General features: G+C 38.4%; 1 protein-coding gene across 3 annotated transcripts in view; it reads right to left on the bottom strand.

Annotated features, from left to right (window-relative positions):
* Positions 1-15,416, bottom strand: part of LOC150088191 (glutamate dehydrogenase, mitochondrial-like) — a 246,195-nt gene extending 230,779 nt beyond the window's left edge. The window contains exon 1 of one of the 3 annotated variants that reach the window (XM_090369374.1): positions 15,225-15,416. Coding sequence is in view for 2 of the 3 variants with exons in the window: in XM_090369372.1 (XP_090225498.1) it covers positions 14,683-15,106 (424 nt within the window). In the remaining variant the exon portion in view is untranslated. Of the gene's footprint in view, positions 1-14,682; positions 15,139-15,224 lie in introns of those variants that run through there. The other 2 variants (XM_090369372.1, XM_090369371.1) reach the window with 2 other exon arrangements.
* Between the last annotated feature and the right edge of the window lie 271 nt (positions 15,417-15,687).

Below are 15,687 nucleotides of genomic sequence, written 5' to 3'. Positions count from 1 at the left end.
GAAGAAAGGCTGTTCAGAAAACAAAGAGAAGAGATAAATGAGGAAAAGTTTGTTACGTGAGTTTGGAGTTGGACAGTGAATAAATACTGACAGGTCCAGCACATATCTGAACTAATTTGGATGAGAGCGAGGCAGTTAAGGATGCTAATTAATAACGGTGCACTTGAAAGTATCCATAAAAAAAAAAAAGCACAGAACAAACTGAACATCTACGAGACAGAGAAATTTTGTAAGAGATGAATCATTAATTAACCTGACTGCCTGCCCTCTTTAGAATAGTCAAGGAGCTTGTGAGAGGTTTGGGGACACCACTTTAGATGTAGGAACAATATTCGAACAGATTTAAGATTTGTAAATTTATTAATCTTAAAAGATTTAAGATTGAATAGTTGTTTAGAAGAAAGGTAACAGAGAGATAAAAGGAAAACCCACTTTTTTTTTTAAAAAAAAAGTTTTTTTCTTTTTTTAGTGAGCAGGGATCAAATCCTGTGCAAACCACAAATCTCCTATAATTCACTCTTTAGAGCTGTAGGAATAAAGAGATACTTCAGCACTGCTAGGTATGAATGCTGACTGACAAGACCAAAGAAATTACAGCCAATCAAAAATTGGAACAAATACTGAACAGAGTGATTACAAAGACAGAATATCCTTGCATTAAAGAGTTGTAACGTATAGTGTTAACTTTAATGAGGCTCTGGGGGTTTTCCCCCAACTCTCCATCAAGCAATGTGATGAATACAAAACTCTGTAAAGGCCACATTTATGTAGGTTAGTGAGTGTTCATGTAGTGTTAGGACTATACTAGATGGGCACTTAAAGCACGACTTCAATTGGAAAATGCCTCTAAAACAGCAAACTACACATAGCATTTCTAACGTGAGATCTTGTCAAACTAGAAGGGGCATTTCTAACATTTCATTGGATACCACCAGCGACTCACCCATTCTATTCTTAGTTGAAAGATGGATGTTGTTCAAATTAAATGTATTGTGCATTTATGTATACAGTTAATTGCAAGTAGAAAGAGAAAATGACGATGGTGGATTCATCCAGCAAATTCAAATAGGTTAAAAACAGGAAAGTGTTATATTATGTTTTCAACACATAGGAAATTTCCCAAAAAAAGTTTTTTTTTTTTTTATTTTACAGAATGTCAAAAGAGTTTTGATGAACTTCTAATGTTAATTAGTGAAAAAATTACAAAATTTGACACCCCAATGTGAAAATCAATACAAACTACTGTTTCACTGCAATAGACATTGGTGCTTATGGACACGATGGTGATTCGAAAATTTTTAAAAATTCCAATTTTGGAAGATGATTGCTAATGAAACAACTTAATTTGCCGTTAAATAGAGCTCTTTCTGGTACAAATGAGCCAGCAATGCCATTTGTTTTTGTTAAGGGAAGGACAAAGCATTTGGACTGACTGAAAGTTTAACAAGACCAAACCCATCAAAAAATTTGAGCAGTGAGTAAAGATTTTTCAATTATAGGTTAACTCAACAAGGCAACTTGTACAATGCACATTTAGAATACTGAGCAATAAGTTGCACATTTTTCTCCCTAGCATATTACTGAATTCCCATTCTGCTATCGATGTAATAAAAAATTGTTGCATATTACATAATTTTGTGAGAAGGGATATGTTTTTGAAGACACATTAAATTGTGAGGTGGCAAAGGGAATGGAAACAACAGCAGTTGGAGGGTGGTCTTCAGCAGTGTCAATAAAGGATTCTTTTTCTACATATTTCAATGATGTCGGTGTCCTTTCATAGCAAAATAAGAGAATATAATTGCAATAAAATTCATCCTATTTTTTAAAACAAATATTAGTATTTAGCAGAAAATTAAAATTCTGAAAAATAAGAAATTATGTACAACAAATTTGAATTAAATGTATGTGGCAATCAAAAGATTTTTAAAATTATTTAATACCCTCGTGTATAATAAATTTCATTAAAACCCTTCGTTAGTCCTCTGGGGTAATCCTTTAATGCTGCGTTATAGAAGGCAGGCCTCCTTTCCACCTCACAAATAAATTTCTTGCTGTCAAACGTAGGCTTCTCCAAATAATAAAAAACAAACGAATTAAGGCCAACCACCCCATGCATGGGGAGAATTTATCCTTAGACAATATAAACACCAAGTCACAGGCACTTTCGATGCCTCCAATGGCAATAGCAGGCAATGAACGCCAGCTAACATTGTCCAATGTGGCTTTGGAAGCGCTCGTCTAGTTTGCATGCTTTTTTTCCTCTGCTTCCTGTAAACCCAGGCATTTGAAGGCATTTCCAAAGTTGCACTTTAAGTGCCCATCCAATATAGCTCTTAGTGTAGGGCTGTGTTGGTTCTGTTGTTCATCTGGCCTCTTAGCCTAAAGGCCTGTGTTTTCACATAAAACCTCTAATTTGCCATCCAGCACCACGAGGAGGTGGGCCAGTGCAGTAGGGAGTGTACAGCACTGGCGGGGCGAATCCTGCGGCAACCAATGCTATAGACAGGGAGAGCCCAGTATTAAAAAAAAAGAGTAAGTTAGAAGAGGTAGTGGGGAGATAGGAAGCAGGAGAGGCAGTAGTGAAGGCACCCACCTGAGTGAAAAGGGAAGGCAGAAGGAGACCCCAGTGGGATATGATAGTTGGCAGTAAGAAAACCCAGCAGGTAAAGAGGGGTTGCACCCAGGTCAACAAACAGAGATCAACAAGCAAAGTGGTAGGAATGAAAGAACATAGGGGATCCCTATGTAGGAGAACCTGCATTGGTTCTCTATCCCACACTGGACAGGGGGCAGGCCATGGCAGCCAGTGTCAGCAGCCCACACCACACCGGCTAAGTAGCCATGGCATGGTGTCTGCTTAGATGGGAAGGGGGGGGGCCTAGGCCATCCGCCCACCATCCTATCCGGGGAAAGGGAGAGTCACACATTTGCTGCACTCATAATCCTCATTCACACACTGCTTTCATTCTATTTTTGTACTTTTTTCTTACATTTTCTGTTAAGTTAATCTATTTTTTTTTTCCACTCATTCATCCTCTTTCTCACACACCAGGGGAGGGAGAATTCAATGGTGTGTAGTGAAAATTAATATACCAATACTCCAGGGGCTCACATCTAGTGAGTATGAGCTTGGCACACCCAGGGTCCTGAGCAGGATATCATCATTCTTTTCTTTCTTGGTGATTCCCTTCTACTTTTGACTCTCACTCTCACTCTCTCTCTCTCTCTCTCTCTCTCTCTCAGGGTAACTCGGGAATTTTTTTTGGGTGGTGCAGCATAAGCCTCGGGCTTCCTTATGTCATATAGCTAATAATAATAATAATATATAATGATTAAAGTAAAGTAAGTCAAGTTGTTAGAAATTAAAAACTAGGATTAGTGTACATTTAACTATAACACTTAACTCTTTCTTTACTGCACTCTCTGGGCACCACAACTTACTATTATTCTTTAGTTGAAGTGCAAGCCCAGCTGCAATTTTGCAGGCTGGGAGAGAATGCAGTGGGTGTGTTTGTGTTGTTAGTATTACAATAATTTTTTGTTAGTATATATATAAACTGATGTGAGTTATTATTAAGTTTGCATTCATTCAGCCAATTACATTTGCTCCTTCACTCTCTCTTTTGCTCTCATACTGAGTAACTTTCTTTCACCAAAACAAACATGAGTACATTCATTCCCTTTTACCATAATTTCTATTTCAACCCATTCATTCTGTCTTTCATTCATTCATTCTTTCATTCTACATTGCATCTCCTTGCAATACTAGCTTACTAATATTTTTCAGCTAATCTGCTTCCCTGGCAACGTTCATTCCCTTTTACCATAATTCCTATTTCACTCAGTGCCCAACCCATTCATCCTCTTTCATTCATTCTTCTTTCATTCTACATTGCATCTCCTTGCAATACTAGCTTACTAATATTTTTCAGCTAATCTGCTTCCCTGGCTGCCTGTACTCTCCCTTCCCTACTTATTTATTGGTGTGGGTACTCTCCAGGATTACCCAGTAATCCTGGGGAGTACCCTGGTCAGTCTGGTTTAGTCTTATCAAGTTACTGTCAGGGTGAATACAGCTATCCTGACAGTTTTTTAAAGACATCATCTGAGTGTGGTGGGAGACATCGGCATTTTTGGCTATTCATTACTGTTTAACTGCCCTTCTTTGGATAGATCTATGCATATCGAATACTTTCTGCATGAAGGTTGTGAATGCTTTATAATTTTATCTTCCATTATGAATAGATGCTCTTCTTCTCTGGGAAGAGGGCCAATCTGTGTTATTAGTTATTAACTGGGTTCTGGGGCTGTCATAAATTATACATTTATAAAGAATGTGTCCCCAGTCTTCACTCTCACCACAAGTACAGTTTGAGCCATCAATCAGCCCTAAGGAGGTTAATTTCGCCTTTAGGGAGCCATGATCTGTCAATATAAAAGGTAGTAAAGAGTTCACGGCATACCACTTTGGTGAGTTTGGGCTAACCATTGACACCTGTGGGAGAAACCTTTTGGTAACCAAACCTTTGGTTTCCTGTTCCCAATTTGTTTGCCATAGCTCGTGGTGCTTTGTGGCTATTCATTTCCTTTCAGCCTTGATGGTGTTGGCTGTATCAAGGGCTATCCCAAGAAATTCTGTGAGCATGCCCTTTTTAAGCCAATAACATAAGCCTTTTTTGGATACTTCCAAGTAAAATGGGAAAGCACTAGCCAGCACCTGCAGTATATGTATGCTTACACAACATGCTCTGGTGTTAGTGAGAAGTATATTCCTCTGTATTGATTCTAACTTATTCCTGTTTCTTTCTATGATCAAGCGGATGAACCATGCACCAGCTACATAGGTTATAACAGGTAGGAACACTGCATGGTATATGATTGCTAGGGTATTTCTTCTGAGCCCCCAGTCTGCTCAACTGATCCTAGCAATCATACCTACATAATTTCTCACTTTCTTTGCCAAATAAGCCGGATGGGGAAAAATGTTAATTTTGGGTGAGACAACTTCAAGGTATTTTAATTCTTTTACCATTTTGATAGTATTGTGTTTATTTTAATTTGTGGATGTCCAGATTTGCCTTTTAGAAGTATTTGTTTGGTTTTGTCAGGCAACATTTTGAGTATGTGCATTTGAGCCCACTCCTACGGATGCAAGAGGGCATCCATGCAAGAGGGCATTTGATCTTTGCTCTACAACTTGCATGTTACCCTTTATGAGGAGAATCAAGTCATCCACAAAGGTTAGGCTTTCCACTGGGCCCAGATCCAAGGCCAGAAATTCATCCAAAACAATGTTCCAGAAGAAAGGGGAAACCTTTATTCACAAGGCATGTCAATTCCTGGAACCTTGTGTGTACTGAGACACTTCTGTCTTTAAGGCAGCTGTTTATTACCTTGTAGAGATTGTTTGGGACATTTGCCTGGCAGAGTCTTCTGAGGACACTAGGCCACCAGAGTGAATCAAATGCCCCAGCAAAGTAGAAATTGCCAGCATATATTTCTCCTCTATATTTTTAACTGTTATCAGTAGGTGGTGCATATAGCATCCTCTGTAAGAGTTGTCCTACTTAAAACCATACTGATTTTTTGAATGATGCCCTGCTTCAGTATAATAATTTGACATTCTATTGTAGATTAATCTCTCATATATTTTCCCCATTACTGGGAGTAGAGCTATGGGTCTATTTGAATGGTTCCACAGATTAACAGTAAGCAGAGGTGTGATTCTTGTACTATATCTATTGAAATATGCAGTAGCCTGGAAATGAGGTGTCAGAAATTACAAGGCATGAACTCTGTTAGGGTTACTAAAAACAAAAACAGATGCATATCTACTTGTACAGTAATGCTATGAGTAAAGTAAACAGTTTCATGAATTTGACGTACTTGTCAACAAAAGCTGACACTGTAAGGATATCAGAAACACTCAGATATAAGGAATGAGGAATATGTTTCGGAATTAATGTGTAAAGAAAGGACAGTGTTTATTGTCAAGCAGCCCTGGGGGTCTCCCCTAAAACTGTGCAGAAAGAACACAGTATAATGTTGATTGTCAAGTGGCACTGGGGATTCCCCAATACAGGGTGTACAAACTCCACGTTTGTATACCCTGTATTGCAGTATAAACTCGGTAAATGCCAGAGATAGTGTGAGTTTTAGTGCTGGTCCGCATAGCATAGTGATGGGTTGTGTTAGTGTGTTGTTCCTCTGGCCATTTAGCCACAAGGCCCCCTAGTGGGATCCCATGTTGCCTATTCTCTACCCCCAGGGATGGCAGACTGGGAGTAGTAGGGAACAGAGAGGTCTTTGGCAAGGGCAAACCCTGGGCAACGGGAGGGCCTGAGGGTAAAAAAAATCCTCTGGAAAGTGAAAATGATATTGCAGACTTCATATATATATATATATTTTTTTTTTTTTTTTTTTTGTATAGTTTAAGTACAATTAGTAAAATAGGTAAAATATAGAATAAATATATTTCATATTGGATAAGCTGGTAGCTACTTAACCCTATAATAGCCATAACTGGTCCACGAGGCCAAACCTAGTAAAGGATGATCATTAGTCAAAGTAAAAGTAAAAATAAAACAATAAATAAACATAATAATAATATATATCGAGTCATTATTATGTTTATTAATTGTTTTATTTTTACTTTTACTTTGACTAATGATCATCCTTTACTAGGTTTGGCCTTGTGGACCAGTTATGGCTATTATAGGATTAAGTAGCTACCAGCTTATCTAATATGAAATATATTTATTCTATATCTTACCTATTTTACTAATTGTACTTAAACTATACAAAAAATTGTTTAATAAGACTGATGTAATGTTCTATCTAGATATGTATAGATGGCATTAATCAGTTCTTGTTTAGTTTATATACATAAGATATTTACTTCACATAAGATATTTATTAATTTTCTATATTTTATATATATATATATAGCAAATAACAGGAAGGGGATTGGTAGGGTGGTGAATGACAGTAATCGGGATATGATACTGCAATAAGATATCGAAAAATTAGGAATTTAGGCTGAGACATGGCAACTGAAGTTTCAATTGACAATTGTAACACACTGCATGTAGGTAACAGTAATCCCAAATAATATACCATGTGGTACCACACTGAAGGTAGTGGAAAATGAAAAAAACCTGGAGGTAATTATACAATCAGACATGAAGTTCTCTGAACAGTGAAGACAGGCTACTAGGACACATGGGTTTTATCAACAATATATGAGAATTTTGCCAGACAGCATAAGGTGATTAGCCCATTATATAAGGCAGTGGTTAGGAGACATTTTAAGTAGTGCATAGAGCTCCGGAGGCCTCATTTTAGGAAGAATGAAGATCTATTGGAATGGGCACAGAGAAGAACAATGAGATTAGTGAGGGGGAACTAATTGATATTCTTATGAAGAAAGTTCTGCAAATCGAAGTACCTGGAGACCAGGCACCTGAAGGGAGATCTGTGAGTTGTTTTAAGGCTTTGAATGGATTGATAAACTAAATGCTGATGGCATCTTCCTCTTGCTCAGACGTACACATGAACAGGCATAATTTTAAATTGAGGATGGTTGACTGCAGGGCATATGTGCAGAACTCGACAAATTATTAAAGGCAGATTATTAATGGAAAGGTGATGTGGGAAGGGATTTTTTTTTTTTTTATATAAAAGTTTGCTTTAGCATTAGCCTTCTGCTGCTTTGCACGATGCTACTCTTATAGCATTAGCATTAGCATTAGCATTAGTAGAGGCATTTGATGCAAGAAAGCAAGCTTATGCAGCATCAGCCAAAAAAAAAAAAAAAAAAAAAGTAACATAAATAAATAAAAATAACCACTTCCACTTCACCCCTCTGTTCGTTCGAAATACCTGTCCAGCTGAGCCTTAAACTTATTTAGGCTATCAACTTCCACGACAAGGGATGGAAGTCTGTTCCACCCACCAACCACCCGCTGGCTAAAGGCAAATTTCCGCACATCTATCCTACATCTGTCTTTCCTCAATTTGAATTTATGCCCTCTCAGGTGATTTTTCTGAGCTAGAGGAAGAATCCCATCGCATTGAGCATGCTCAAACCATTCAAGGCTTTGTACACCTCTATCAGATCACCCCGCTGGTGCCTAGTTTCCAGACACTGTAATTTGCAAAACTTAAGCCTTTCTTCGTAAGAGAACCCCTTTGTCCCATTCACCAATCTAGTTGCCCTTCTCTGTACTCGTTCCAGCAGCTCTACATCCTTCCTGAAATGAGGCCTCCAGGCCTGTATACAGTACTCTAGGTGTGGCCTGACCATTGCCTTATACAAGGGAATAATCACCTCCTTATCCCTGCTAGAAAAATTCCTATATATCATTGACAATACACCATGAGCTACTCTTGCAGCTCGTCTGCACTGCTCAGAGAACTTCATATCTGCCTGCACCACCACCCCCAGGTCCCTTTCATTCTCTACCACTGTCAGTGTAGTACCACAGAGTTGATACGCTGCTCTGGGGTTGCTGTTTCCCATATGTAGTACTTTACATTTGTCAATGTTAAACTTCATTTGCCACCTCGAAGCCCATCTGCTCAACCTTTCCAAATCCTGTTGCAGCAGCATAGTGTCAGTAGTGTCCTTGACAACCCTGCCAACCTTCGTATCGTCTGCAAACTTGGACATTAAGCCTGATATACCATCATCAATATCATTTATAAATACAGAAAACAATAAAGGCCCCAATACTGAACCCTGAGGGACTCCACTAATAACATTAGTCCACGATGAGCAGTGTCCATTGATTACCACTCTCTGTCTTCTCCCCCTCAACCACCCCTTTATCCATAGCAGCAACTTGCCTCCAATGCCACACTGCTCCAATTTGTGCAGCAGTCTTCCATGTGCAACAGTATCAAAAGCCTTTCTAAGATCCAAGTATATAATATCAAAGTTATTCCCTGCATCCAGTTCTTTTGTGACTGCATCATAGTATCCAATCAAATTGGTCAGGCAAGACTTCCCCTTAACAAAACCATGCTGTGTCCTAGCTATAACTGAAGTCTTGTCTAGATGATCCTGCAGTGCTTCTTTCACCAGTGCCTCCATTAATTTTCCGGGAACAGAAGTTAAACTCACAGGTCTATAATTACTTGTGTCAGCCTTTGATCCTCCTTTGTGAATTGGGGTCACATTTGCACATCTCCAGTCAATGGGTACCTCCCCTGAGCCCAAGGAAGCTCTCATAATTATGGCTAAGGGTTTGCTTACCTCCTTTGCTGCCTCCTTTAATATAACTGGATAGATCCCATCCACCCCAGGTGCCTTTCTTGTGTTTATTTTCAACAATTTCTCCTCCACTTTGCTCTCAGTTATTACAAGATTCTCTAGCTTACTGCTAGAATTGAATACACCTCTGGCATTCCCCTCGCTGAATAACTCCTCATGTGTGAATGTCGATGCAAAATATTCATTTAGTTTGTTAGCTACCCGAGCAGGGTCATCAACAGTTGACCCATCGATCTCAAGTGGACCAATCTGATTCATCCCCTTCCTTCTAGAGTTTACATAAGTAAAGAACTCTTTGCTGTTTTTCTTCGCATCCCTTGCCAAGGATCTCTCGTAATCTGCCTTCGCCTGCCTAACCTCCTTTGTAACTTGGTTACAGATCAACTTGTATCTATCATAGGCGTCCGTGTCACGTGTTAATTTGTATGTATCCCATGCATTTTTCTTCTCTGCCATATGCCTCATTAGTTCATCTGACAACCATTTAGGCCTAAACCTTGAACAATATTTCTTAGTTGGTATGTAAAGCCTAGTAGCTTCCACGATAAGTTCTTTGAATGCTTCCCATTTTGAATTTGCTGTTGGCAATATCATCAGTTGATCCAACTGTATAGAATTTAAATACTGTCTCAGTCCATTGTAGTCGCCTTTACGAAAGCAATACCCCTTCCCTTTACCCCTAATGGTAGTTACCTCTTTGAGTAACTCCCACTTCAGCACACTGTGATCACTGCCACCAAGTGGTTCATTTATCTGCAGATTCTTAATGCATGAAGAATCACTACTGATAATCAAATCAAGAGTATTACTCCCTCTAGTTGCCTCCCGAACATGCTGATGTAGAAAACAATCATCCAATAAATCCACAAAATCCTTGCTACTGTGTGAGTGACCAGCCCCCAAATTCCAGTCAATATCTGGGAAATTAAAATCCCCCATTATAAGACTCTCTGATTTACTGGCCCACTCTATTTCTCCGAACAGTTTCTTATTATACTCATCAGAGTCATTAGGCCTATAGCACACTCCTACTCTCAATTTTGATCTCCCAATGCTTATGTCACACCAAACTGACTCGACACTGCACTGTCCAGCGATGTCGACTGGCTTCACTTCCTTGGATTTTATGTGTTTTTTAACTAATAGCATAACCCCTCCTCCCTTCCTATCCTGTCTATCCTTTCTGTAGACATTGTACTCCCCAAATTCCAGTTCTGCATTTCTTATATCTGTGTGACACCACGTCTCTGAAATCCCCACAATATCTGCCTTTGATGTTTTGAGCAATACCTCAAATTCATCAAATTTATTTACTAAACTCCTAGCATTGGTGTACACACAAGTATACATGCACCTGTTCTTTTTCTTAGCTACCCTAACACAACCCATGTGTTTATTTGTACCCCAATGATTCCCAGCAGTCTCTGAAATATCCTGCATCTTATTTTCCAGGCTGCGGCTCATTCCAATAGAAGCAGTGCAAGAATCACTTTCACCTCTGCCAGTGGCTACTGTTAATCTATTAGTCCTTGTATCCCCCCAATCTAGCAGTTTTCCGACCCACCAAATTTATCAGATCATTTGCAACAACTAATACTAAGTCAGCTTTATATTCAACTGAGGAACAACAGGTTGTAACAGAGGTGGACATATAGATGGACAGACTTTGTTGGTCTTGGCAAACAAAGAAATCAACAAAGAAACCAACACAAAAATCAAATTTCCGTTCTTAACCTGTTCAAAATCAAGTATGGATTGATTAATAATTACACTGTTATTAATTGAACATTTTAAGATGGAAGAGAGAATAAAGGATTTCAATCCTACAAGAATACTTTCACTGACACAATATGAGCAAACACTAGGATTGAAATACCAATAACACTGAAAACAATCCAAACAAGAGAAAACAGGAACAGAAATCACAGAGGTCATCCTTTTGCATTCTTGTAATGCAAAATGACACGAGGCTGAGAAATTCTGGGGGTGGGGGGGGGGAGAGAAAGAGACTCCACTGAAGAAAATACCATCACCAAGCTGCAATCTGTGGTACCTAGAGGAATGCTAACACTCACTGTGTACTTTGAAGAACTGTTGTGAAGAAAAGACTGGGACTGCTGGGTGTACCATCATGACTAGTATTCTGGTAGATCAATGAACAAGTTGCATAAGAACATTGTAATGCAAAGCCTCGGTAACACAACCAGCCTAGGCCATGTAAGCAGAAAATTTCAAAATCACCAAGAAATATTACTACCTCACTGTCAGGAAAGTTAAATTGGAGTAAGTCAAGTTTCAAAGAAAGGGAGTCAAAATTTTCTATGAGATTAGTAGAACAATAGAGACCATTAGTGAATTTAACAACAAATGGGGAAAAAGAGATTTTAGGGGCAGATCAAAAAGAGATTTCATATTAGGAAGTGTCTGACATGGAATATTAGAATGGACAGAATTGACAAAAGTATCAAGTGAAAGGAGTGAATAATTGTGGCAAATGAGATGGGTAGTGGTTGTGGAAACCAATAACTGAAAGTTATTTCAGAAAAAGTATACAGAGGATTGGCAGATTGTAGGTGGAAACATAACTTAACCTTTCATTGAGGCCATGATATTCATTTCCTGAGAACATAAACATTTAAAAAATGAATGAGGAAGATTTTGTATGGTTTAATTTGCATTTAATTTCATAGATAAATTTTGAATAGTCATGATGCATTGAGCAAATAAGGCAAAAGCAGAGGGTGAGGGGAACATATATGAATTTATGAAATTGTTGGATATACCATATACACAGCAAAAATGTACCCACTGCTTGACATAATATGATCTCGACACTGGCCCAGTACACACACTATTCAAACTCCCTACTTCGGTCAAGTGGTCTAACCTGCAGCTCACCTGTGAAAAATGTTTTAAAGCTGTACCCTTGAAATGTAAGGAATATTGTATCTTTCCATGATGTCCACTATAATCTCAAAATATACAACTCATAATGCATAGCAAAAGTAATGGGACAGACAGACAGAGTTATGCTCCTGAGACTAAGCATGGGTTACCTACTTCAAGCCTCCAATAAGCAAAATCATAGTATCATGCCCAATGATGAGAGACATCTACCACCACCTAGTAATGCCTAATGACACAGTAGGTTGGCCATTCCTCTGTGTAGTGTGGAGCTGCACCTTGATCCCTGCTTGTATTGGTTCACACCTGGGGGGGGGGAACCTTGAGTATACCAGTTACAGTGTTCCTGGCCTAGCACATCTGGATATATCCAGGGTTACAAAGAGTCCCACCAACAAGAGTGAGCAGAGGAGTTGGTTGTCACAGAATGACCAAAATTTGGCCAAAATTCAGTCTACTTGATTTGTATATGGGATCTGAATGCAACTTTCATTGACAGTTTAAACTCACAGGTAGCAGTCCTAGATAGCACAACCTGGAAGAATATCTTATCAGATATTCTTCCAAGATATGTGGAAAAAAAATTTGAAGTTTAGACAACTGTTTGCATAGTGACTGTTTTGGAAATTTGAGCAACAGTGCTGCTACTGCTGTACACTATTCCTGTTAAATGTCATCCATTCATTTTTTAATTAAGAATTCACTTATTCAGCACCATAAATTCCCATCACAACTTTCAGAAGAGCTTTTGTTTAGTTTCACAGATAAGATCCATTGCACAGCTTTCATAGTTTTGTTGGTTAGTGGACAACTGGCCCATCTCAGAAAAAGCAGAATCTACTACTCTCTATACACTTCTATTATTGCCCTCATGGATAGCACAGTTGGTATAATCTGCACACACACACAGGGTGGAAAAGACCCATTTTCAAGTCCCGTCAATGACATGAAGAATTTTTATTAGCATTAGTAGAGGCATATGATGCAAGAAAGAAAGCTTATGCAGCATCAGCCAAAAAAAAAAAAAAAAAAACTTCCACTTCACCCCTCCATTCGTTCGAAATACCAGTCCAGCTGAGCCTTAAATTTATTTAAGGCTCAGCTGGACCGATGGAACAGACTTCCATCCACAACAAGGGATGGAAGTCTGTTCCACCAACCAACTACACGCTGGCTAAAGGCAAATTTCTGCACATCTATCCTACATCTGTCTTTCCTCAATTTGAATTTATGCCCTCTCAGGTGATTATTCTGAGCAAGAGGAAGAATCCCATCGGCACTGAGCATGCTCAAACCATTCAAAGCTTTATACACATCTATCAGATCACCTTGCCGCCAGACACTGTAATTTGCAAAACTTAAGCCTTTCTTTGTTTGTTCCGTGCACTAATCTTGTTGCCCTTCTCTGTACTCGTTCCAACAGCTCTACATCCTTCTTAAAATGAGGCCTCCAGACTGTATACAGTACTCAAGGTGTGGCCTGACCATTGCCATATTCAAGGGGATAATCACCTCCTTATCCCTGCTAGAAAAATTCCTGTATATCATTGACAAGACACCATGAGCTAATCTTGCAGACCATCTGCACTGCTCAGAAAACTTCATATCTGCCTGCACAATTACCCCCAGGTCCTTTTCATTCTCTACCACTGTCAGTGTGGTACCACAGAGTTGATACGTTACTCTGGGATTACTGCTTCCCATATGTAGTACTTTACATTTGTCAATGTTAAACTTTATTTGCCATCTCTCAGCCCATCTGCTCAACCTTTATGGGTCATTTTCACAACATGGCTAAGTTGGTTGGTCTCAGGCAAGAGTAGAAGGTTTTTGCTCCAGGAAACTTGGGTTTTTCGTCCAGACAAACAGAAAATCAACCATGCAATTTACAGACAGTACATACAGAGCAATGTGGCCTCAGTCACTGATGTTCCTAAAACACTACTACAACAATAACTCCCATTATCAATATCCATACATACCAATTGAAAGGGGATGTGTCGAAATTGAAATGGATGTGTTGAGTAACCTTTCGAGCACACCATGCTCCAGGGATGTTATGAATTATAAATAAATTATTATTATTATCCATATGGTGCAAGGAAGCCTGAGGCTTATGCTGCACCAGCCAAAAAAAAAAAAATCCTGAGTATCCCTGAGGGAGAGAATGGGGGGGGGGAATCACCAAGAAAGAGAAGAATGATGATACTAACTGAAAATATTATGCACTTTCACGTATTGTGCCGATTCACAGTGATTATTATTATTTTTTTTTTTTTGTTAACTTTCCTTATTTTTAAACTACTTAAGTTAAGTTAAGTAGTTTAAAAGTTAAGCAAATGCTCAGTTTTATATATAACAAATTTCGCGATTTTTTTAAAAGTGGAAAGCGTAACAAAACCAAATGCTACGTTACAGATGCGTAACGTGCCATTACAGATGCGTAATTTCAGGCGTCCATTCCGACCCTGATATAAAAACCAGTTTACTATGCGACTTACCTCCTTTGCATGGTGTACGGTGATGACTATGTTGCGCTCTCCATCCATTGATCATCACATATTCGCCATTATCTCGTTTAAGTGGAAAAGAAACTTCAAGCACAGCACGGCATGGTCCCAAAATTTTTAAAATTCCACAAACTTTTGTGTGTGTTTCTTCAATACTTAACCTACCCTTATACTCTTCAACTAACTTATCTTCCACAACCTGCCATCCTCTATGAAAAAAGTATTCCACCATATGAAAAAACGATGGATCCTCAGCATCTTCAACATATTGCAAATGTTCGGGAATTTCATGGGCAGTGTATTCACGAACCTGATTAGTTAACAAAAATTGATTTCTCAGGCACTGCAAAGGAAACTTGTGGATGTATCGAAATACTGACAACTTGAGAGACACTGAAGTAAAATAAAATGGCATTTTTTCGGATGTTGTCCTTTTTTTTTTTCTTCTTTTTTTTTTTTTTGTAATTTCCTTTATTTAAACGAACTCAATAGTTAAATTTATAGCCACACCAAACCAATGATACTTTTATTACCTAAACGCTTGACTGCAAAAGAAATCAGAACTTTGCCTTAAACTCGGCCATTCCAAGCCCATTTTTCATTCATACGTAATATATCCTATTCCTTGAAAAAAAAATCTGATATCAGATAAAAAACGCCGTAGTTTACATTACTCAAGAAACTAAACAGACCATTGATGATGCGGTCAGTCCTGATAACTCCAACAATGTTGAGTAACGATGTACAAATCATTCTAAAAATGTCATAATTATTAAATCAGATTATTATTAATAAATAATGCTTTGCTTATTCAACCAACTTGCAATTTTCACAGCTGGCAAAAGAATGGGATCATTATATGCGAAGCATAACAATCAGGGGGGAAAATCTTGATGAAACAATGTCTCCGATATGTTTTTTTATTTAATTATATAATAACTATACTTTCGATATAATTGTTTAAACATATTGAATTTCTTTTATTTACAGAGAAAT

This window comes from Mastigoproctus giganteus, chromosome 3 (assembly GCF_048544385.1).
Source record: "Mastigoproctus giganteus isolate SK-2022 chromosome 3, ASM4854438v1, whole genome shotgun sequence".
Classification (NCBI taxonomy): domain Eukaryota; kingdom Metazoa; phylum Arthropoda; class Arachnida; order Uropygi; family Thelyphonidae; genus Mastigoproctus; species Mastigoproctus giganteus.
The sequence above is the reverse complement of the archived record's forward strand: the minus strand, read 5'-3'. Positions and strand labels throughout refer to the sequence as shown.